General features: G+C 34.7%; 1 protein-coding gene across 5 annotated transcripts in view; it reads right to left on the bottom strand.

The window, feature by feature from the left end:
- Window positions 1-25560, bottom strand: part of LOC148942120 (decapping and exoribonuclease protein-like) — a 62765-nt gene that overhangs the window by 3343 nt on the left and 33862 nt on the right. For 4 of the 5 annotated variants that reach the window (XM_089102916.1, XM_089102919.1, XM_089102914.1 and 1 more), the window contains exons 2-4: window positions 20591-21187; window positions 10073-10313; window positions 3763-3898 (exon numbers count right to left, since the gene is read on the bottom strand). In XM_089102916.1, coding sequence (XP_088959042.1) covers window positions 3763-3898; window positions 10073-10313; window positions 20591-21146 — 933 coding nt within the window. In that variant the 5' untranslated portion in view covers window positions 21147-21187. Of the gene's footprint in view, window positions 1-3762; window positions 3899-10072; window positions 10314-20590; window positions 21188-21973; window positions 21994-25560 lie in introns of those variants that run through there. The other variant, XM_089102918.1, reaches the window with a different exon arrangement.

Genomic DNA, 25560 nt, shown 5'->3' with positions numbered 1-25560 from the left:
GTTCAAATGAAAGGGACGCCAAAAATTTTATTTCCCGCTCAAATGACGCCTCTTCCGATGTTCTAGGACCGTTGGTTTGGTACAATCGCCCCTGGGGGAAAAAAACTAACACTCATCCGTGATTCTTCTTCTGGCAAATAATGCAAAATTCAACACTTTTGCAGATAGGGGCTTGAAACAGCTACAGTAGAGTTCTCTGATACGCCAAATTTAATGGTTTGTTTTCAATTAAAATTCTTTGACTTTTAGTTGGTGTTTCCTCCCTTTTTCGGGCAAATTTCCAAAGTTTCTTAGCTTTTTATGGGTAAATCTCAGCTTAATGAATCTTATATATTTTGAAAACAACATAATAAGCCGATGATATATCGATTGATATCAGAAGTCCGTTTCTAAAGTTTTGGTTACTATTTTCGCTCCATTCTTCAAGTTCGTTACTACCAACTGTTTGATATCTAAGCACATAAATCCAAAAACTACCATCCTATTTTTCAATGACTCCATCCATGGGCGCCCATAGGCTGAATCTTAGGGGGACTTACTTGGTCTAATCGGCACTTCCAAGGCTTTATAATAGAAATATCAAAATTAAAATATGAGGCAGCGTCATTCAGTCAGGGGGGGGGCTCCACTTATTTTCTATTTGCAGATGTAGAGGGTGTATTCATATCCACCATTCTCTCCGCTTTCAAGTGTTTCAACAGAAGAAAATCTGATTTAGAACTGATTATAGAAAAAAAAAACATAAATATAAAGACAAAAATTCAACCTGAGCAAATGTGTTGAAATAGGAAGTATAGAACATTTTTGCAAAATTGTGATTAACGCGATTCGCCTATTATTTTGATGATAACGCTCTGAGGTCTATATCTGATATGGAAATATGATAGGAAATCGGATTTTTTAAAGGCGGTATATTTGCATAAATGCTACTCTGGAACATATTGGGAACTGTAGTGAATCACCGTTTTGCGTTTTTTAAATAGCTTATTGCATGAGTTATTCGATTGAATCATGAATCTTCGCGCTATATTTTGAAAAATCACTAGATTTAGGCAAAAATCACTAGTTTTAGAACAAAAATCACTATAAATCACTGGCTAGAAGAAAATCACTAGGCAACATACAAAATCACTAGAAATAGTGATAATCACTAAGGGTGGCAACCCTGCCCCAACGAAACATAAATTTGGGCCTAAACATGCACTTTTTGAAGTTTCTGATATGAAGTTTCATTTTGAGGCTTCCTTGCCACCTTGCAACGATGAGGCCTCAACAACTAGAACGTTATGTAAGTATTTTTTTACTTTGTTTTCTTTGTTTTTTAATGTGATTGGGTATCCTAGACCTTGAGTTTGGTGAAACTTAAGGCATTTCTCGGATTAAAACTGTTGTGACTCATAATGGCAGACACCGGTACTTTGTTGCTATTTCGTGGTTTTGATATTGTTTATAATAGGGTATTATGAATTTAATTTCTATACTATTGAACCCTCTCTCGACTGTCTAAGATTACTGGTTCTATACGACCCCCTTGAGATAAAAACATACATGTGGCGCCTTTTTGGGAAAAACAATAAATTTCATATTTGTATCGACAGAAGCTCGAAGACTTTTCTTTAGTGTTTTTGGGAGTCTAGGCGTTTCCCAAATTTTAGGACAGCCATTTTGTTCAAAATAGTCTAATGGTCAAATAGCCGTGCCTCCGGGTTAGACAACCCTACTTCCGGCCCACAGGACAAGGGGTGTAAGCTATGCAAGTTGCCCATTGTTAAGATATAGGGTTTTTATGGGAAGGGTGTTCAAATAAACTTTGAAGAGGGCTCATTCAATTGGAAATCGAAAGTTCCAGTGCACTTTTTTAAGATCTAGTCTGCTTTTCAACCAGTTGCTACAGAATGAGTTGTTACCGTATTATGAAAGTTAAGAGTAAAATGAACAGATTTATTTCGTATAGGAGGGGGACTGCCCCTTCTTCATTCCCATTTCCGCCTCATGTTCGTAGAAACTTCGGAGGATGCTCATTTGGTCAAAAATTGAGAGTTCTAATCCTTCTTTTATCAGTCAACAGTGATTGGAGACTAGCCGGCCCCTGTCCTAAAACTGTTTTTGATATCTGGTCCTTTTGTTGCCCCTAAGAACACCTGATCGACATTTTGAGGGATCTATTTTGTACTTTCTCTTTAGCTGCTCAATTTTGCGTGTGGAGGATTTTTTTTTTTTGGGGGGGGGGGGAGGGGGTTACACCGGTTCCCGTTCTAGGATATAGTTAGCTTGATTGTATAATCAAATAGTTTGTGGTAATGAACTGAAATTAAAGAAATATATGTTTCAATAGTAACCGAAACGCTAAAAAAAGAACTTGGATAATAATAAATATATCAGAAGAATATCCTTTTTGCGGTTATTCCAAATATGTGATTCCAATCATTACACCTTATCCCTTGAGAATAAAAAAGTCATAGCCGTGTTAGGAATTATCTGTTACAAACAAATCGTATCTTAATCGTATACAGCACAGGTACAGACAGAAACAACAGATCAAGGGCACATAGAAAATATAACCCACAGGGCGCATACGCATAGAGCCCATAAAAAACATTGTGTCCTTTATCAACTGGTTATTGCGAATTATAAATACTGTTTACTCGTCTCATGGAGATGTCTTCAGTTTTGAACACATTAAATTTGAAATTCCTCATAAGAAGTTACTAGGCTTAGAAAATTTGCACAATTTAAAAAAAAATGGTAGAAACATTCTCCAAAAGTTACTTTCTTAATGAACATTGCTGCTTCATATTCAGAATATCCATCAACCCTGTAGATATTTCAAATTCCCATGCGCAAAAACACGAAATTTTGCATTTTTTGCGAGAAATTTGATAACGGGCACATCTTTATTTGTTTGTTCTGTTGTTGATTTTCAAAATTAGTTTAGAGTTCGTCAATTCAAAAATTGCGACACCAAACTAAACTGATTGTTTCAAAAATTCCGAATGAACGTTTTAGAGTTTTAAATCGATGTCAATTTACAATTGAATGAAATGGAATAAAAAAGAAAAGTTAATAGCAAAAAAATGTCTCTACAATAGTAAAACTATATTGAACATTACAAACAGATTTGATTCCAATGGGTTTCATTCTGTTTCACTTTGTTCAACACACAATAATTTCTCATCATCAAAATTTTCTGCCTTACAAATCTATTTCTATAAAAGTTGTCAAAAATCAACTAAAAAGTTTTTTTTTTCACTTTCATATATTTTTTTAACTAGTCAATTCAAAAGCTGCATTAAATATCTGAAATTAACACTTTAAAGTTTTATACACTTATGAACGGAATGGAATAAAAGGAGAAACTGTGGCAAAAAAATGTCCTTTAAAATAGTAAAACTAAGTTGAAAGTTACAAGTGGATCTAATCGAAAATTTGTGTTTAATGAAAAACGAATATATTTGTGGTAATTTCTGCTCGTTTTAAGTTTGACTTATATTTGGCATAAGTTTGACTTCCCCGAACAGTAAAATACGTCTTTCCATTTTATCGATATGCTCTTATGCTATATTCAATTCTCTGCTTTGAAGCGTTAAGAAAGCGCTTCGCGTTCGGAAATAAGCTTATTTTAAAATATTCTCTGACAAGTAAAATGTAAAAATAAATCAAAAATCACAATTATTTCCTACTAAATTTGCGAAATATTGAAACAGTAATTTACTAGCAATCCTTATTTATTAATTATTCCAAGAATAGAACATAAATTCATACCTTGCCTTTTCCAGGAATTGCTGATGTAGCAAATTCTTCTATAGAACTAACGATTCCATCATGGTTCCTCCAGCCACAAATAATTTTTGGAATCCCAACAAGAAATGATTGCGCCCACCATTTTATTAGTTTAAACCTAAAAAAAAATAACAACTTAGAGAACAGTTCCGGAGTTTAAAGATGGCCGCATAAGCCGTTCGGCTTATTGACGAACTTCAACTTTGTGTTGTTCATTTTTCGTCAAGAAATATATTCTCTCTCTAATAAAAAAAGAAGAAAAAGAATCTTTAAATGGCCTAGGGCCATGAGCAGGCTCTAGGTAAAAAAAAAACTATTAGTAAAGAAAACAAAAACACATAGATATAAGGGTGAGTCGCACCGTGTACCATGTTAAGCTATATGTCAGGACAGAAGACGTAATGAGTTATATTACATCTTAATTTTGGAGAAGCACCTTAAGCAGAGAAAAGCCAAGATAACCAGAGATTTCCGCTAGGTTGGCTCTAATCCCGTGATTCTCAACGTGGGGCGCAGGTCCCACTGGTGAGGCATGGAATAGTTGGTGCGTCATGGGCAGGACGTGCACCCTTCTGCTGACTATGCTTTAGAGCCTTAATTGTGGAAAAACATTTTTCATGTGAATTACGTCACATTCATATGCATTTAAAGAGAAAAAATATACATGACACTACTGCAATGAACTCATATATTGTGTAAAGCGTGTTGTATTCAGAGAATTTTTTTTTTGTATAAAATACGCCTAGAGAAGGACCCGACAAAAGATACCCACTTAATGGCCTTTTAATTTTCCTTCAGGTGAATACACATAAAACTTAGAATAACAAAATTCTAAAATCAGTATTTTAAAAATGTATATATTAGGCATGGCCCAAAATCAGTTCCAGTGGGAATCAGGAACCACTCCCCTAATCTGAATGTGTAACTATGTCGGAGCGACCCTAAGAGTTTGCTGAGGTTTGGAGTGGGAGTTGGAACAACAGATCTTACATGAAGAGTTAAGTCATGGAATTAAAGAATGCTTTTATTAATCTTATTTTCAAAATATAAGGAACTCTGATAATTGCAACTATCTTTACTTGAATCAATATAGGACAGAAATATATTTTCTTTATCAGAGCTGGGATCAAAAAGCCATTGAGGCCAATGCCTAAGAATTTTTTCTACAATTCAGTTATATCGTCAAAGTTTGTTTTCAATATATTAACCGTTTTTTTTTTCAATATTTTTCTGGTATTATTAGTATCATTGGCGCACAAACTGTGATTCGTGGCTTCGAAAACTCTTAAACACCAGTTTTAATGGTGATGCAATACATTTTGCGAGACATTTACCTACTCCTTTGTGTTTTTGTTCATAATTACAGAATTGAGAAGTTCTTCGTTTAAAGCTATAGTAGACATTGCAAATAAATATGTGTGTGAGTACGGCTAAGACTCAAAAGTTGTAACTTTAGCTGCATATTTTTAGTTAGTTACACACAAAACACTCAAATATCACATTTGACCGATTATGGGTTTACACATCATGTTTTGATTTTAGAATTCTAATTTGTAATATTAATATCACGTCTGAAATCAAAAGAATAACAAAATACTTTGATACAGACTGCAACAGAAACTGGAAGCCGCCTGTAAGTAAACACTGACTTGTTTTTGAAAGTTCATATTACGATGTTAGTCTTACATTTTTCATTGGTGACATCGAAAACCCTTAAGATACAATCCTTTTTGGGAATTAAAGATCATTTCATTGGTCGTTGCCAAGCCTACAGAAACGCGTAGGCAATGATTTATGATTTCAAAAACCCATGATACAACCTTTGATAGTGATCAAAAGCTATTCCAGAACGTTGACTATGTTCTGTTTGCTATTTCCAAAAATTATTATACTGATTTTAAACTTTTATTTGCAAAATTAATAATTTTGGTAACCCTTCGATACAAGTTGTGTTAGATATTGGAAGGACATTACGAAACATGTATGTTGTGTACTCTTTTTTGTGTTTTGTGTTTTTTTTGTACTCTATGTTGTGTACTGTGTTTTTGTTTTTAGGTCCTCAAACTGTAACTCTAGTTGCAGAGTTTCGACTAGAGACCTTGAAAACAATTAAATATTTACTGTGATGAAAACCAAACAGTATTTATGAAATACAAAACTCTTTAAGTTACTGATTTGGACTTTTATTTTGTAATATTAGAATCTAGTTTGTCATCTACAGACAATATCTGGTTTGTCATCTATATTTAATTTAGACTGGGGTGGAAATGGAAAGACCTTTCGAAACCTATAGTTTCCACATTGTCTTTTAATTTCGGAAGTCTGTACTGTCATGCAGTGTTGGGAAATACTCCAGTAAAAAGTACTTAAGTAAATAATCTCAGTACTTGTACTCTACTTGAGTAACAGATTCCGACAGTACTTAATATTCTTACTTCAGTAAAAACTAGAAGTACTTGAGGTTACTTAAGTACTTTTAGATAACTTGAGTAACACTTGAGTACTCTACTTGAGTAACAGATTCCGACAGTACTTAATATTCGCACTTCAATAAAAACTAGAAGTACTTGAGGTTACTTGAGTACTTTTAGATAAGTGTTCAATTTCCATACCAACTTTATTGGGAAGATACTCACTACGACTCTTTCGAACGTCTAACAAGGGATTCTACTTTTCTGAAATAGTGCAAGTAGTAGAAATTTTAAACAAGGAAACCTTGGAGTATGTTGATTTGTTTTTCGTTTTGTATGGACACTTTTTTTATTAACCGAAAAATAGAACCAGATGCGGTCATTTCAGCTGTCAAGTACAGAAGGCTATGATTCGTGAGCTTGAATCGACAGACTATATACCCTTGACTGCCCATTTGCTTGACGAAGATCTTAAGTGGAAATATTTTGTTCTTGCATGTTCACGTTTTAAGGGATCACATACTTGCGACAAAATCGCTGAGCAGCTGAATGGTGTCTTTACAAGATATAAAACTGCGGCTCAAAGAAATGTATGCGTAGTATTAACTGACCATGCTTCAAATTTCAGTAAAACACTTAGAGAATTTCCGACAAACTCCAGTGATGAGGGTAAAGTAAGTGGCGATGAGAATGAAGATGAAGCATGTCAAAACGGCTTATTCTCGTTTTTAAATGTTGGAGAGATTCTTAGAAATCAGGGTGAGCAAGAATGCTTTGACTATTTCCCACTTCCCTCTCATTTCAGATGTGTTAGCCATACACTCAATTTCCTTGCATCCACAGATGCTGATAAAGCCTTGAATGATGTTGCATGTAAGCGACAGTACTATACCACTTTTGCCAAGTGCGCTGCCAAGTACTCTGGGACACTGTTAACAAGACCTCAAAAGCCGCAGATACTATCAAAGAGGTATACCTTAGACAGCTCACCAGGCCTGTGACAACTTTATGGAATTCGGAATATGAAAGTGTGAAACATTTGATGGATTTTCGCAAAAAAAATAGAAGCTTCATGATGTCTCTGATGCTTTACAGAAACCTAGGTTTGGTTTTCGTGTCGTAGATTTCCTAGAAATATAAATGAGTCATGGAGCCATTAGCGGTTGCTCTGGATATCCTTGGGGGGAAGAAGAGGGCTACTTTGGTACAATTTACCCTAAATTCGGTACATTTAAACTACATGTATATGCTCTTCTTGTGGGTCTGGAGGAAAGATTTCCTACTAACCTGGACGAAGGGTGTTTTCCTACCAACGATTATGTTGTTGCCCCTTCAAGTCATCTTTATTTCAAACTTAATGTTTCCCTATTGAGAGTAGGGATGTAGCTGCTGGATTCTGGGTATAAGAAGCAAGAAAGGTTGAAGATCCCAAAGCTATTAACGAGGCTGAAAGAACTGACAGAGCTAGTTACTTGTCTAGTGATTAATACTTTGACAATAGTGACGAAGAAACTACCGTACCGCAAATATTTCAGAGAACCGTAAACGCGATAAAAATATTGTGAAGGTCGAGGTTCTTTCATATGTGGCTTATAGGCGAAAGAATCAACCATGCTAAGAGACTGCCCAAGAGTAATGGAAATGATGAGAAAATTTAATTGCGTTATTCTTTCGTCGGCACCAGCGGCTGATGGAAGAATTTTTAGCCCAAAATAGAACATGCTTGGAGATACTAAGTTTGAAAAATCTACTACTCTTGAAGGGAAAAAGCAAGAAATCCAATTGAATTGCCATGTAGCATTATATGTTGCACGTTTGGTATTGTTTTGACTATCTAGCATTCTTATATTTTAAACGAACCGCATTTTTATTATCTAAGACTTCCTGCATCTGGTAATCGAAATAGGGAACACATTCCATTGTCTTGGCTAAGGTACCTTTTCGATAAGGTTCAGAATCAGATATTCAAGGACAAGCATTTTATTCTAAAAACTAGCATATAGTATGATCACAGTCTATATGGTACCATTGCCATAAGAGTTCTTCTAACAAATATCAGCATGAAACCTTTCTGGAATTCAACTATGTGAGATAACTGCAAGTGATATTCCTTCCTGTTTACCTTGATTGTTTGTCTCCGTCAGTACCTACCGGGAAACTAAGTAGATACTACAGTGGTGACTTAGTTCTTCTTGGTACTTAGTACTTCAGGTCAGTACTTCCATACTTAAGTACTGAAGTACTGTGGAAATACTTGAGTACTTAAGTACTGAAGTACTTTTAAAAAAATACTTGGAGGAATTCTTGAGACTTAGACATAAGTAAAAATGTTCCTGGAGTACTTGGTAATTGTATTTAAGTAAAAGTACTTGGCACAACACTGCTGTCATGGTAGTTACATATCTGGGATTAGACATATCAAAAACTTCTCGCAGAACTGGCTATTTTTAACAGTGGATTTCTAGAAAAACCCATTGGGTTAAGGTTAATTAATCCAATTAGATTAATTGGATTAATCATCCAACGTCATTAATGCGGAAAACAATTTAATAGGTTGTTTTTTACTCTCCATGCTTTACAAAGTTGAGATAACTACCAATATTATTCCCTAATACCCATACAAATTGCATGTTCTTTTCTTCCTTGACGAATTCGACTCCTCCAATACTATTTCCAAGCGATAAATGACGTTTGTATACAAATTAATTTTGCAAGCCTGCCCCCAAAATCACTTTCAAATATAAGTGAGTACGAAAGGATTAGACGCAATATAGAGGCTTTCAATTCGTAGAAATAATTTTTGCTCTACAGATTACAGTCAGCTGAATCATTTTGTTTTCTCTCAGCCCAAGAAACATTGAAAGTCAAACTATTGATAATGTACATAGGAAAACAGGTATCCACAACAAGTTTTATACTATTTCAATTTTCGTTTTACCCTACCAATGGCTTTGATGTCTTATGACTCTAATCTCCAGTCTAGTACAAAACAAATACGTTAATGAATGTGGGTCTTCACTCTGTCATAATCTTGTTTCTCCGTTCCACTACCCAGAAGAGAATCCCTGCCTGTATGGCCTCGTTGTGGCGTCGGGGAGGACCTCAACGAGTGTTGCTAATCACAAGCATGACTATAAACACGTTTGCGAGATTTATATACGCATCAGAATTTTATCAAAATCTAAATTTTGTTTTTATAACATCAAAGTTTGGGATATCCAGATTGCTCTTTCTAAAAGTATTTCCTAAAGATCTAGAGAATAATAAATTTTCATTCCCAGGGTTCGATTAGATAATTCCATGTTCTACACGTGTCTGACGTTACATGATCCCTCAGAATTTCACTATTAGAGCTAGGACAGTTTTGTTTTGATCATTGTCATTAGTTGACCGCAAAAATTGAGTTTTTTTTCTGAAATTTTTCAAACTTCAGAGGAATACATATACATTATCTCTGTTTTGTAATCTTCATATTCCAAAAAGCCTCGAATTTCCATCTCTTACTATACTGAGCTCCGAACGTCGCTTACCTTAGTATTACCATGATCAGGAAAAAAGAAAACTGTAGTCTTTCTCTGAAACACAATTGTTAGGATAAAAATGTTTCAACTGAAACAAACATATTGGTTTCTTTGTTTCGTGATTAGGTGTGGTGCGGTTCTGTTTTTGTTTCTTGGCATTGTAATACTGATCGTGTTTCATGCTTTCAGGGGGGAATTAAATGAGGGTAATATTATGTGCTATGCAATTGAACATAAGCCTAACTTACTTCTGGAGCAGGTTCCTGAAATTGTTTTGGTACTTCATTTTGTCACATACCATAATAAACGTGATTTTCTCGACCAATTTCTACAGCAAATTATGACAAATCAGCTACCAACCTTTTGAAGTTCTTCTCCTGTCTTGTATTTTGTATTACTTGAGAAGTCTTGAGCTCTACAAAGTCTTTTAAGGATTTCTCTTTTTCAAGAATGGCAGCGGTCACTTTTTTATCTGCAGTTACACAATCCACTTCAGCGCCATAGAGAAGCCGGAAGTCTCCTATTTTCGAAGACATAACACAACAAAATTCTTCATTTTCATCTACAGGTTCATCAGTAATAGGCAACATATCGACATTACCTAAAATCAGAAAGCATGGAATAATATTTTTTTTATTTTTTGTTACACTAAATAGGCGTACACAGGTTTAAGGTAGGAGGGAGGGGGCCTTCTGGCCAACCTCAGGGAATTTCTGTCCCGTTCGCGTAAAATGAAATGAAGAAGCTAGTCTGATGAAATTGCTATACACATGTAATTGCTATATACATTCAGACTGATATCACCAGGAATAAGCCCCATACGACACAAAAACATTAATTTCAGGTTGTGATGAACAACTATATTAAATAGTCAATAGCCCCATAGTCCTGTAAAACAAGTCAATTGCGAAGGATTGTTTTGAGCGTAAGCGTTATTTAATATTGATCGAACTATTATTTGATAGTATTGTTTAATTTAATGATACAGTTTGCGTGTAAACCTTAGACGAGTCATATTCTCGTTTTTATTCTTTGTGCCAATAAATATAATTAAGAAAGGACCTAAATCTTCCTCTTTAAGACTGCGCAGGATATGCGCCTCACTGTAACTACCAGAGTCGGTCTTGCTAGCTTCTGAGGAAGGGACCTCGCGGACAAGTTCGGGACCACGGGATTACTCTTAAAAGAACAGGGTACAGGACCTGTTGCACCAGCACTAAGAGCCTACTGGATTGTCGCAGAATTGCAGGATGAAAAGGGACTCATTCAAGAGAACACATCTGCTCACTCGCTTTTTATGAGGCCATTCTTACAGCGCGAGCAGAAAGTATTGTATAGTGCAGAATGTCAACTTTTGTTGTTGTTGTTTTGTTTTTCTACAGCGCTTGCAGCCAAGAGAATGGTCGTGAGCAGGTGATTATGTATTGTCTGTTCATTTTTCATAAGCCCATTCTTACAGAAAGCTTTAAATGGTGTTTTTTATATCATTTTAATTCATTTCTCCACTACTAGCTGCCAACCTGATGGTCCTGCGGCAGTTATTTGCGGGTATTTTAACAGGCAATTTTGAAAAATACCCGATTATTTATCTTATTGGTACGATAGGCATCAGATCAGGTGCAACACTGTCACGTTTTACTGAACCTTATTACTACTTAAGCGATGAAGCTACGGGGGAGGGAAAGGGTCTGGAAAAACTATTTCTGTTGGTCACTCAAAGGATGAAAAATTAGGGCATACAAAGGCAACTCTACTCTGCTCACTTTATTTTGATACCAGATTTGGCGCAGCTAAAACCCATATCAGGATCCTATCTACGGGTTGGTTTGGCTAAGAGGCCAGTTAGACCCTTTTTAAATTAATCTTATATTGGGAATTGTTTAATTTGAAAAAAAGACTTTTTTAGACTGCTTTTACAAACTATGCTAATTTTTGCTATAAGCAGTACTTGTCTTTTTATAATCCTATTCACAAAGTGAGTAAAGCGTATGCTGCAAAAAAATGCAGCTTAACTAAAGCAGTTGAATTTTCTATCTACGTCCTGTCAAAGGTAACAATGATAATATAGTCTTTGGGATTCTGATATATGTGACAAAGTTTTACAAATTTCGTGAGAAAGGTAAGGCGTGAAATTTATATTTGGTGTTGGATTTGACCAAACGTTACTTTGAGCTTTTCTTGTATCTCCGTCGAAGTTTGGACTTTACCCACATTTTCCCACAGAAAATTCTTGCCAGACAATTTGGTCCCAGCTGAAACTTTCCCCATAACACTTTCTCAATATGTAAAATTGTGCATCAAAAGAGAAAGAAAGATAAATAAAAAGAATTATGTAGATAAACTCAGGGAAATTCTTCTCACAAAACTTCCTCCCTGTTGAAAATTTTCCCTCGGGAAATCCGTCCCCCTGCTGAAAACTCCCCCGCAAAAAAATATCCGTATGTTCCCCAATAAAAAATACTATCTGTACATAATGGACATATTGCAAGACCTACAGCCCTTTCCCTAGAGGTGGGGGGAGGTCATTTCGTCCTCAAAGGCATATTTACTGGACCTTTCAATTATGATGAACCAAATGGCTATCTCAAAAATTAATTTGGATGTCTGAGGGGTGAAAAGGGGCATAGGAAAGGGACTGATTGCCCTCTATTTAGTTTGTTCACTTAAAAGATCAAAAACTTTTAATTTTTGTTCGAATGAGTCCTCTCCCAATGTTCTAGGACACTTGCTTCGATACTTCATCCCTAAGGGGAAAAACAACAACACATGTCCATGATCTTTAAGTAACGACGAAGACCACTTCATTTTCGTGATAAAAACAACAAACTTGGCACTGTTTTAATTTTTCAATTTTAGTCCTAAGATCCCATTTTATTGTAAGTTTTATTTCATTTATATACGTACCGTGCTGAGGACGGCTCATGGAAATAAAGCTAACATATTCTTAAGATTTAAGAAAATTTCACTGTATTAGGTAAATTCCCTGTTGTTTTACTTGATGTAGTTTTTATCCATGATCATTCTTTGGTAAAAAAAAAAATGCACAATTCCAAATATTTGTAGGTGAGAGTTTGAAACTTCTACAGTAGGGTTCTCTGATTGTTTTGTAGTTAGGGAGGGGGGCAGATGCCTCAAAGAGTGCATTTTAATGCCAAAATATTCTAACTCTCACTGAGCCTTTTGATAAACAGTAGAATTAGTTCTAAGGAATGGAGGGGGTGGAGGTAGAAATTGATATATAATCCCTCTTGATTTTCGGGAATATTTCTTATTTACGCTGTTGTTATGAAAGTAAAGATTAACATTAATCCCCAAAATGAGCAAAATTTATTCCGCATAGGAGGGGGCTTCCCCTTCCTCATCCCCAACCTCCTCCTCATGGTCATAGCAACTTCAGATGATGCTCATTTGATTCCGAGATTCAGAGTTCTAGTTCTTTTTATAGGTCGAAAGTGACTAGAAACCAACAAGCTCCATTCCTCGAACTGTTTTATATCTCGTCCTTTTGTTACTCGTTAGGACATCTGGTCGACATTTTGAGGTACCTATTTTGTATTTTCTCTGTGACTGCTCAATTTTGCGTGTGAAGGAATTTTCTGGAGGAAGGGAGGGGGGCTCCCATATGTATGGGAGGAACATTGTTTTTCCAATGAGTCACACCCATTAAGAATGTACATATCATGACCTTAAAATCATATGTATGGACTAGTCGTGCAATGTAGATGATCTCTTTGTATTGCAGAATTGTTTTAATGTGAAATAAAAGATCATTTGATATGATGAAATATTGTACTCAGGAACATTGTTTTTCAAATGACTCACACACATTAAGAATGTACATATCATGACCTTAAAATCATATGTATGGACTAGTCGTGCAATGTAGATGATCTCTTTGTATTGCAGAATTGTTTTAATGTGAAATAAAAGATCATTTGATATGATGAAATATTGTACTCAGGAACATTGTTTTTCTAATGACTCACACCCATTAAGAATGTACATATCATGACCTTAAAATCATATGTATGGACTAGTCGTGCAATGTAGATGATCTCTTTGTATTGCAGAATTGTTTTAATGTGAAATAAAAGATCATTTGATATGATGAAATATTGTACTCAGGAACAATGTTTTTCCAATGAGTCACACACATTAAGAATGTACATATCATGACCTTAAAATCATATGTATGGACTAGTCGTGCAATGTAGATGATCTCTTTGTATTGCAGAATTGTTTTAATGTGAAATAAAAGATCATTTGATATGATGAAATATTGTACTCAGGAACATTGTTTTTCCAATGAGTCACACCCATTAAGAATGTACATATAATGACATTAAAATCATATGTATGGACTAGTCGTGCAATGTAGATGATCTCTTTGTATTGCAGAATTGTTTTAATGTGAAATAAAAGATCATTTGATATGATGAAATATTGTACTCAGGAACATTGTTTTTCTAATGAATCACACCCATTAAGAATGTACATATCATGACCTTAAAATCATATGTATGTACTAGTCGTGCAATGTAGATGATCTCTTTGTATTGCAGAATTGTTTTAATGTGAAATAAAAGATCATTTGATATGATGAAATATTGTACTCAGGAACTTTGTTTTTCCAATGAGTCACACCCATTAAGAATGTACATATCATGACCTTAAAATCATATGTATGGACTAGTCGTGCAATGTAGATGATCTCTTTGTATTGCAGAATTGTTTTAATGTGAAATAAAAGATCATTTGATATGATGAAATATTGTACTCAGGAACATTGTTTTTCAAATGAGTCACACCCATTAAGAATGTACATATCATGACCTTAAAATCATATGTATGGACTAGTCGTGCAATGTAGATGATCTCTTTGTATTGCAGAATTGTTTTAATGTGAAATAAAAGATCATTTGATATGATGAAAGATTGTACTCAGGAACATTGTTTTTCTAATGAATCACACGCCTTAAGAATGTACATATCATGACCTTAAAATCATATGTATGGACTAGTCGTGCAATGTAGATGATCTCTTTGTATTGCAGAATTGTTTTAATGTGAAATAAAAGATCATTTGATATGATGAAATATTGTACTCAGGAACATTGTTTTTCCAATGAGTCACACCCATTAAGAATGTACATATCATGACCTTAAAATCATATGTATGGACTAGTCGTGCAATGTAGATGATCTCTTTGTATTGCAGAATTGTTTTAATGTGAAATAAAAGATCATTTGATATGATGAAATATTGTACTCAGGAACATTGTTTTTCCAATGAGTCACACCCATTAAGAATGTACATATCATGACCTTAAAATCATATGTATGGACTAGTCGTGCAATGTAGATGATCTCTTTGTACTGCAGAATTGTTTTAATGTGAAATAAAAGATCATTTGATATGATGAAATATTGTACTCAGGAACATTGTTTTTCTAATGAATCACACGCATTAAGAATATACATATCATGACCATAAAATCATAGGCGGCATTTTAGACCAGAAACATTTAAGTGTCCTCCTTTTTCAGGGAGGATTTTCAGGTTTGACGCGATTGTTTAGCGGAAAGTTAAACTTTAGCGTAAGGACCTGGGTTTCAGAGGATGTGGAGGCTTCTTCAACTATCCACTGACTGAATATGATATTAAAAAATGAAAAAATGTAAAACAGAACGATATTTTAAAGCCACTAAACTAAAACGACTTTAACCATTTCTCCAAGAACGAAGGGAGTTTATCCCTTGCCCTTTTTCAGGATTTCCTTGGGACGCATATCACAAAAACGAAAATGGGGATTAAATAGCACTGTGAAAATATTAGCAAAAGCCACAGAGTAAAAAACCTGCTAACCACCAAGAAGTCCGACAGGGTCAGATGAGATGTGGGATTGATACTTTCGAAGCACTTTTTCCTGATATTAATTTAAATTTCAAATACGTGGCAAAAGTCGCCTTTGATCGAAGCCAATCAGTAGTCAAAAAATTTAGGGATGCTAACAGGAGTCTATGATACTAACAGAACCCTGGGAACTGAAGGATTCTAACAGAAATTTAAAATTCTAGTACCCTTTTTAACCAGCAAAACAGATCAGGCCACAGTAACATGCCGGATAATGCTATTCTGTTCCTTAAAATGATAGCTTTGGTCGCAATATGGCCAAAGTGCTATCTGGAGACAATCCTGAGACAACCCATCGAATCAAAAAGGAACTATCAGATAGGCATTTTTGTTTCAGAGGACATACTTTTCCTTGCTCCCAGTGCATACTTTCCTCCCAGTTCCAGAGGACATACTTTTCCTTGCTCCCAGTACATTTTCGCTTAAAAATATGTGCAGTCGATACAAAGTGGACGATTAATATAAACCGTTTATTTGGTAATACTAATAGAAATATGTCATTGCATAGTTGAACATCAGCTATCAGGGGAGGGTCATTGGATCTTTGTAAGTTGAGGAGGGGTACCTAAAAACTTCAAAAGTATCTTTATAGGCCAAAATTTTTAAAATTTCCTTTTGAAAATATTGATGGGGAGGATTTAACTACAGAAACTGATCAAGGGTGAGGGGCGAAAGGGCTAATCACCGTTCTTTGCCAAAAATTTTAAATTTTGCTTTATGCAAAGTTGTTATATGGTCCTTTCTACATAAGGACTACCAGACCAGTGTATCTGTTGCACTCCCCGTCCCCCTTCCTTCTGCTAACAATACCTCACAGTTTTAACACCATCTCCAAAGCCGTTCCCGATAAATTCCAGCTACGCTATTTTAATAACCTTTATACACAGTCCCTTTCAATTTACCTCAATCCCCTCCCCTCACGTAAAAATTTTAAGTCCCCCCTCCCAAAAAAATATCATTGGAAGTTTCAAATCGGTCCCCAAGCCATTCCTGAGATATTACAGAAAACGTAATTTGAAAACTCAGGTGCATTTATTTTAATGGTACGTGTGTCGTTTGAGGAGCATACCCTCGAAAAGTTCTGGGAAGTCTTGGCCTAAGGAACGATCCTAAGAGTCACAGGCTAATCGGACAACCATCAGCAAACGTGCCCCGCTTGTCCACTAAACCCTACCAGTGAACAACGGGTAATTTTGCAAACTTATTAGAAATTTTGACTATTCTGAAAAACATGGCTATTTCGACATTCTAAAACAATACTTAGAGGAGTTACAGGGGTATTCGGGGCAATATTCGGCACGGGAAGGTAGCTGGTTACCCTCCAATCGCTTTTGACACTGAGAAAAGGCAATATAACTTTTATTTTCCAATCGAATGAGCCCCCCTCCGGAATTTATACAGACAAACCTATGCGCAATGGCTGGGGAAAAACAATAATACATGGAGGCATGTGGCTCTTTACCAAAGCAACGCTAGTGCGTTGCCTCTGAATATCAGTCAAAGCGTAACACTGACTGAAAGTCTAAAACTTGTTTTTCCCTATCACAAAAAAAGTAAGCTTTTAAAAAAAACTGATTTTCAAGTTATAAACATGCCTAAAATCAGTACTCCCAAAAATCAACCCAAAGAACCTTAAGAAAATTAAAAAATGTTTGGCCTAAAAGCTACTTCATTTATGGTTTATAACTAAAATTAACTAAATTAAGCTATAGACTACAAAGACCATGTTTCTTTTTTCAATTCAATATTAAACAATTTAATTTCCTTCAGAACTATGTTTTGTGTATAAATTGGTAGACGTGTCACTGTTTTAGACATGCTTTCAAGTCACATTTGTTTTGTTTTTTTTTGGGGGGGGGGGCTAAATTAGTACAAATGTATAACAGGTAATAACACTGCTAACGAGCAAGTTTACGTCAAACAGACAGTTACATAAGTGTTGTGGCTTAAAAAAATAATAAAAAGCTAATTTCTGCAAGATTCTTAAATTTTTTCTTGGTTTTGTGCATTTTTTCAGTGATGTAGCCTACATTTACTTTTTTTTTCGGTAGTCACTTTCAAATCCATGAAACCCGTTGGTTTGGTGTTACAAAAAAAATCAATATCCTTGACAGTGATGGCACCCTAGCTGCTTTCAAAATAATTGTTAAACAGATTTCATAGATATAAGATTTTATATTGATCTGAGGGTGATTTAATCATGATATATTTATACTAAAAATCATTTTTTTTACGGTTTATGACATTACACATTAGCGTAAAAGCTACAATTATGAACTTAGCTCATACAACAATTGTCATGAATCTTGAATTAAGAAAAATTTGGGTTTTCACCCGCGGGTCAGAGGTTCTTGGTCTTCTACGCTGTTTAGTTTTCGCACTTCATTATATTTTCGAAGAGTCCAGATAAAAAGAAGTCATAGATGCTAGGGGATCAGTCTTTAATATCCCTGGAACAGTTAGGGATATCCAGTTAAACCTTCAGAGTGTTGAAGGGGGCAAGGGAAACTGGAAAATATGAGTTGGAGCTATAGGGCCTATATTTTCTTTTTGTTACTTTCAAAAATGGATATACTGCTAGCAGCTAAGATAAAATATTCTAAGAAGACAAAAAAGAAACTAACTTTTCCGTCTCCTCGAAAGGGTTAAACTGGAATATCTCGTAAACAGCTCCGCCGATAGACCTGAATCTTTAAAGACTGAGTTCCCTGGGTCATGAGGACTCGGAATATTTTTCCTTGGAATATTTTTGGAACTGTTTTTGGGTAGAAGAGGACCCCAAAAAATAAATTTGGATATTTGAACCACTCTTTGGCTATGATTAAGTTGTAATTTTGTAGAAGATATTACCCAGAAGGCACAAATATCAAAGGAACTTTGGAAAAATAACGAGTGGATGGGGGCTCCAAATTAGTTTTGAACTTCCAATTTTTTTTGTAATGGTTAAAAAAATTTGTTGGTAATTTATCCCATCCTAGTGTGCATTCCAAACAGACAAACAGAAATTATTATTTTTTTTTTTTTTAGCTTTTTCAAAAAAAAAGTTTTTCAAAGAGAAGTAAAGGGTATTAGAACCTAAGACGAGCAGAAATACAGCCATATAATAATTAAAACTTAAAACAAACTGAAAAATTATCAACGAATAAACGAAACCCAAAAGGAACAGAAACTAAAATGAATAATATAACCACATCAAACATAAAGATAACAGATATTGTTATAAGTGAATCGTAAACAAAAACAGAAATCACCACTAACAGGAGTAGCGCTACCGCCCCACTATGGCCAGAGCATCATTTACACTTTACTCAAGACAAAATATTTCTTGGAACATTATCTTTTTGACAATCATAACATTGAAAAATCAAAAGTCCTGTTTTCTTGATTGCTATGGTGATCTGTTTGTCGATATCCTGACAAAAAAAACTGTTTAAAAGCATATCGCTTTCAATAAAATGCAAGTGACACTCCAGTCTCATTGAGGGTTCAATATTGTGGAGGTGATAAGTATAATCAATCCTATCTGTAAATTTTGATTAGTCTTGCGATATTTTTTTTTTTTGCCAACATTATGACAAATAAAAAACACCCTGCTCGAAATACAAACCGCTTTCAATAAAATTTAAATGAAGTTCAGTATTTAGAATTTTTAGAGGGCGCTAGTACTGCTCATGTTTAGGACAATTTCTGTTCGTTTTAGGGTTGACTCGATTGTTCATCTGTCCGTTTGAGGATTCATTTATTCATCTATAGCAGTATCTTTTATCTTTATGTTTAATATGATTATTCATTTTAATTTCTCGTCGTTTTGGATTTCATCTATTCATTGATAGTAATTTTGTTCATTTTAACTTTGAATTATTATATGATTCATTTTCTGCTCATGTCAAGATTTTAACATTACTATTTACTCTTCTTTGAAAAACTTCTTTCTTGTGAAACATTATTTAATTAAGATACAATAGATACACTCTATCCTTTAAAAAAGAATAGGAATATAAATTTTGCTTCGAAAACTTTACAGGGTAAAGGTTTTTTTTGTAGAATATTTTTATTTTTGTAGATTATTTGTAGTTACATAGGATAAGATACACATCGTTTGTTGAAAAAAAAAAGAATAAGATTAACAATGACAAAACTTAATATATAGTTTATGAATCAAATTTTCTGGATTTCAAGGGTTTGGAAAACATGCTAGATTGGAATAATTTATCAATATAAATACTTTGAATGCTCGAAACACATTTTGAGCTTCCTCCTACTCGTCCTTTTTTTAACTTTCTTGGATGTTTAGTTTCTTTTGGGTGTAATCTAATATAAAATTACAGCTCGAACAGAGCCAAGAAGTGATTCAAATATTCAAACTTAATTTGGGGGGGGGGGGGCTTTTTCCCCAACATTATTCTGGAAAACGTTCTTTGATGTTTGGTGTGTCCTAGGTGCTACTTATTATCTTCTATCAAAGTTAAAGTCCGATCGTATTGAAAAATTACGAAACCTTACAGCCATTCTTACCCACCCCTTCTCCCAGCTGGAGGACTAAGAACCATATTCCATGTCCCCATGACCCACGGAGCATATTCGTTAAATACGATTCAATCAACCCAGCCGTTCCTGAAATGTCTCATTCTACTTTTTTAGGGGGGGCAGCAAAAGTCCAGGGTCTAGAACTCACTGTAGGTTGTCAGCTGATTTTCCCTGAGAACATAAATAGGAGAAAAGTGCAATTTATGCCAGATTTGTTTTCGTTATATCCAAGAGGAAGAGGAGGTATCGTCCTGTCAATTTTGGGGGGATTACCCCATCCCCTCCCTTCCCGTGGTCTTCAAATTTTGTTAGATATTCTGAATATCTATATTTCAAACCGCAAATTCCTGTATTTTTTATACTAACATGTATATGCAAGTCTCGAAATTTACAGTATAGAATAACCTTATTGGCTAGATAAAAAAAAACACGCTATACCTGTTGACATATATTGCTCAAACTTTCTTCCATAATAGCACATTTCCTTATCTTTCTGTGTTTCATTTTGTAACCTTTTCTTCTTTTCTTCTGTATCTTCTTGCCATAGATAAATTGTGTCCTTATATTTGACTGCACTTATCTTCCAACCTTCTCTGTCCTCATATGGAGTAACCATTAAAGTCGTAAGAAGACCCCGGAAACATACAAAGTTGAATGTTTTGTTGTTCAACTGGTCTCTAGCTTTAAGCCATTTTAAAATATCATTTAACTTTTCTTCTTTTATCTTCTCTTCATCTTTGATTTTTATGGTTTCAAAACCTATTTTCAAATTCATTGGGAAACTCGCGTTCTTGTAATAGTAGCGAAGACTTCGTAAGTCAGAATGAAATGTACCCAACAGATTTTTTGAATAAAACCCTTCCATACAGGGATGGGATAGTGTTACTGTGGGAGTAGTATGACTAGGAGTTTTATATACATATGGAGTTACACATGTGTCTCTTCTCTGTTTCTCTGCATGTGGCATCAGTGTATCTTCGTATGGGCGATTCATCTTGTTCTCTTAATCATACAAGATCTTCCAATTGTTTTATACTGTAAGAAATGAAAATATATATAAAATCCTTAATTAGTTTTCAATTTTTAACCAAGGATAAAACTTAAATTATAGAATAATAGCTTCCAAATATTTTGGTTTCAAATCTGAAAATCTGTACAGTTGAAACAGAATGGGAAGAAACTCCTTCCTCCCTGTTTATTCTTAAGCATTTTTCATTTCTATAATTCCTCTATAGTCAATATTAGTATTATAACAGACTATACCTTGTCTTTTAATTAAACCATTGCAAATGGGGTTCTATCTGGGATACTTTTCCCATTCTTTATGTTTTTACCTGTGTATGTAATTTTATTTGTTTCTATAATGTTTATAATACCAAAATTATTATAGTTTGTCTTTTAATTTGGGCTATTTTACACGGAATTTAATCAGAAATCTCTCTACTCTCTGTTTATGCTTATAACTTCACAGAAATTAGTTTAGAGTCTATAGTGTCTGAAGGATATTTCATATTAAATTCCGTTTATAACACCTGTTTAAAAAAATAGCTAAAATCAGTACCATAACTAATATTGAAGAAGAAAATGCTAATTCAGAAAGTAAAAAAATTACTAGATTAAATTAGATTAGACATTTTAGCAATAAAATATCAGAAATTTTTTTTTTTGAAATTATTAAGATTAATTTATGAAGTCAAAACACTGTCGCCACAGTAGTAAACAATAAAAAATCATAAATATTTTCAAACTGAGTTTTATATAAAAGCCTTTAGTATATCCTGACCAACTTCAGATAACTTTAGTCACATAAGCCTATCTTACGCTGAAGATCACTTAATTTTTGAACTCGTTTTGAAAAACGGTTTTGCTTGTGATGAACCTGTGCTTTCAACATAGATTGAGCAAATCATTTTCAGCTGTGTTGCTTACGGTGTTGCATCATCTAGAAGAGAATTCAGCACTTTCGGCAAACAACCGTAATTTTTCTTTTCTTTTTTTTAATGCAAGTGCTTTTGTTTTCTTTTTGCTCTTTACACCAGCTTACTGACTTTCATAGCTCTTTATTTATGTTCTTTCCTCTCTCTCTCTTTCCATTGATAGAGGTTTCTAGATGTGAAATCAAAGTATGCCAGCAAAATCAGGTGACATGCATAAAAGAGTAAAAGAAAACATAGCATATACTATTTTGTGAGGATCTGTTATGAAATATTTCTGTATCTTCATCTTTATTTTATTTGTAATGGAAAGGCAGTGTGACTATGAAACAATACACTCTAAAAGTTTGTGCCAAATGTATGAATTTTCAACCGTGGATTGTTACTTTTTTACATAACTGTAAATATGATGTGATCCCCAGAAACTAAGATAAAACTGTTTCTTATTTAGTCTTCTTTGTTGGTCTAACACAATTTTTGCAAGAAGTCTGTATTCATCTATTCTTCAGTCAGTACTATTCATCCTACAAGTATAAAAGCTAGTCAGTACTGTTCATCCTACAAGGGCCAAAAAAAAATGATGCTAAAATAAACCCACAGGATTTTCGAGAATAAATGCAAGTCTTGAATTATCTTAATTAGTTTTATTAATTATGTTCTAGAAAGTAGGATTTTCAATTTAAAAAATGCCAGTAGCTGTTTTATTTTGAGATATGTGGGTCAGCAATTTTGATACATCAGCAAAAGAAAAAAAAATAGATTAAGACTATAAGACATGGCCCAAGTTGAAAACTAAGTTGTTCTTTTTTTAAATAGCCTTTAGAAATGAATACACTTTGTACCAGCCTATATGTGAAATTATATATATTTTTTTTTTTTTAACTTTTCAATTACAGTACCAATTCTTTTGTTTCTTTTGAGTCAGAAATCAAATGATCACTCATTAAGCTAAAGAAATAATGCTCTTAATATGTCTACTGATACAGCAGGTCCAAAAGCATTCTATAATTATTAGGGCAGATTTTAGGCTTTTAGCCACCTTTAGAAACAACAGGGCCATTGAGGCCCAACACTCAACCCCAGCGACAAGTTTCTTTACCTCATCTCCCTTCTATCTAACAATTTTTCTTGTTCTTTTTTTTTGCAATATCCACGTTAAATATCTTGTTTTATATATCTTCCACTGACCTTAAACCTGCTACTTTGCTTTGTTTTTTGCGTGTATGTGAGTTGAGTATGGGTTCAAACCATGCCAATTCTGCACTCATAAACAGAAATAAACAAGACAAAGCATATATAAGATACTTATGTTTTCTTACATTAGATCCTCTAGAGCCTCTAGAGGTGATTAGGGCATTCAAGAAGAGTCGCCAGTCATCTGTCATCGATTCTGCCATCCAGATATCTTCCCTGTCGGGGTCGGGTTTAAGGGAAACATTGAGACTTTGTAATTAGCTTGGTAGCTGCATCTTAAGTGTGTGTTTGTGTGTCGTCTTTTTATGGAGCCCAGCAGCTGCAACTGAAGAACGATATTGGGAAGCCGAGTTTCAGCCATGCAAATCTCGTGCCTGAGATAGATCCAGTTCCTGTGAATGATGAGTTCAATTAATAAAGGCTGGGATGTCTTCTGCTGAGTGTCAGCATTTGCTACCTTTTGTGTCCAATGAAGGTAGAAGATTCGTCTAAGGCACGTGATCTTTGAACCCTAGGAGTCTCTTTTCCAGTTGTTGATCTCATAGATCTAAAAGGACCCAACGTTTGCTATGCTTTCCACTTTATTGACATTATAATTGAGGCCAAAAGTCTGGCAGCATCTTTGACTCTGTTGAGGTATTGCTAAAGCTTTAACTTGCATGGCTCTTGGAGGCTGATGTCATTGGCAAAGACCAAGTCTCTACACCTGTTGTTCCCCAACTGGAATCTGTAGCCACTGCAAGAGCAGGGGATATAACTGATAATGAGAATAAAAAGCAGTGGTGATAGCACAACACCTTACTTTAGTCTTATCATGATACAAAAACATTGCGTAGTCCTGTCATGGTGTGAAAAAATCAGGTATTTCCATCAGTGGTTTTCAGACCACAGTCAATGTCTTTGTTGGAGGCATGCTACAGAAATGCATGATCACTTTCCAGAGCATTTGGAAATCTAAAGTATCAACTGATTTTACAAATGTCTATGAAGACTAGGTAAAGCTTCTTTCTCCATTAGCTGACTTCTTCTTTAAGCATTCTAAGTGTGCCCAGCTTGACACCATTGATCTGTTGGACCACTTTCTGCCACGTCTTTAATCTTCTGTTTAGGATCAATGATTTCCAACCATGATTCGTTCCATTTGTATCCACAATTCCAGAAACCTCCCAAAGGCTCGAGGTTTTTCTTCACTGTAGCATGCCAGGATTTAGTTTGACCTTGCTGTTTCTTCCAATGGGAAGTGGTTTAAATTCAAGGGACTGGAGGGTCAGGTACTCACTTGGGCACCACATATCATGCCCAAATTATCCAAGCCTTCTGCTCTTGATGATGCATTCAGCAGATAATGACTGATTCTGATTGCATGTTTCCATTGGATGGTAATTGCTTATACTTTGGCTAAATTTGAGGTGGCAAATGGCTCTTATGCACTTCCAATCAAAGAAAAAAACATCCAAGATTGAAATCAGCCCATCTGGACTAGCCTAGTCCCAACTATCACCCAATATAAACTATCTAAAAGTACATATGTCATGTCCAAGATTAGGAACTTGTTGTCTATGACTGGAAAAGAAAATTTAACTCAAAATTTTGGCCAAGATTAGATGGCATTCTAAACTTGTTTTATGAAATTCTGAAAAATATCTAAAAAAAATTGCAAAGCTTTATCTATAGCCATTATTCCCAAAGGTTATGTCCAACTTCTAGTGGCACAGGGATTTGATGCAGTTACAGTAGAAGCAAGTCTGGAAATCCAGTAAATAAAGAAAATTTGAATGTAACAGAGTAAAAGAAATTTTCTGACTTGATGACTGAAAAAACAAGACGCTTGAAAACTAGCCACCCTTCCATTGGCCTAATCAGCTTACCTCAGTAAACTGAAATAATTCATTGGGGTGAAGTTCTAGTTGAGGGACTTCTTGCTATCATGGAAATTAGTTAAGTTGGAATGAATTCAGAACCTAAAATATACCATGGGAAGTTGTTATCAAGCTACGGTCTCTATTCTTTGCTTATTTCTAAGGCTTAGAAAACTACATACATGACAGGTCTATACCTGTATTTAAGAGATATTGAAAAGTATCTAGGATTTGAAAAAAAAACAGGAAACATGTTAATAAAATAAAATAGTACCATTAGATTTCTTATTTTATGCTCTTTCTAAATATCATATTTGCATTTCTGACAATACACAGTACCACTAACTGGCCCTATCCCCCTCCCTCACCTTGATAGTTGCAAATATAAAGTGACCCTAAATATATATATTTCTTTGTGTGC

The sequence above is a fragment of the Artemia sp. Qi Xiang Cuo genome, chromosome 17 (genome assembly GCF_049724085.1).
Source record: "Artemia sp. Qi Xiang Cuo chromosome 17, ASM4972408v1, whole genome shotgun sequence".
In the NCBI taxonomy this organism is placed as follows: domain Eukaryota; kingdom Metazoa; phylum Arthropoda; class Branchiopoda; order Anostraca; family Artemiidae; genus Artemia; species Artemia sp. Qi Xiang Cuo.
Note: the sequence above shows the minus strand (reverse complement) of the source record. Positions and strands in the feature narration are given on the sequence as shown.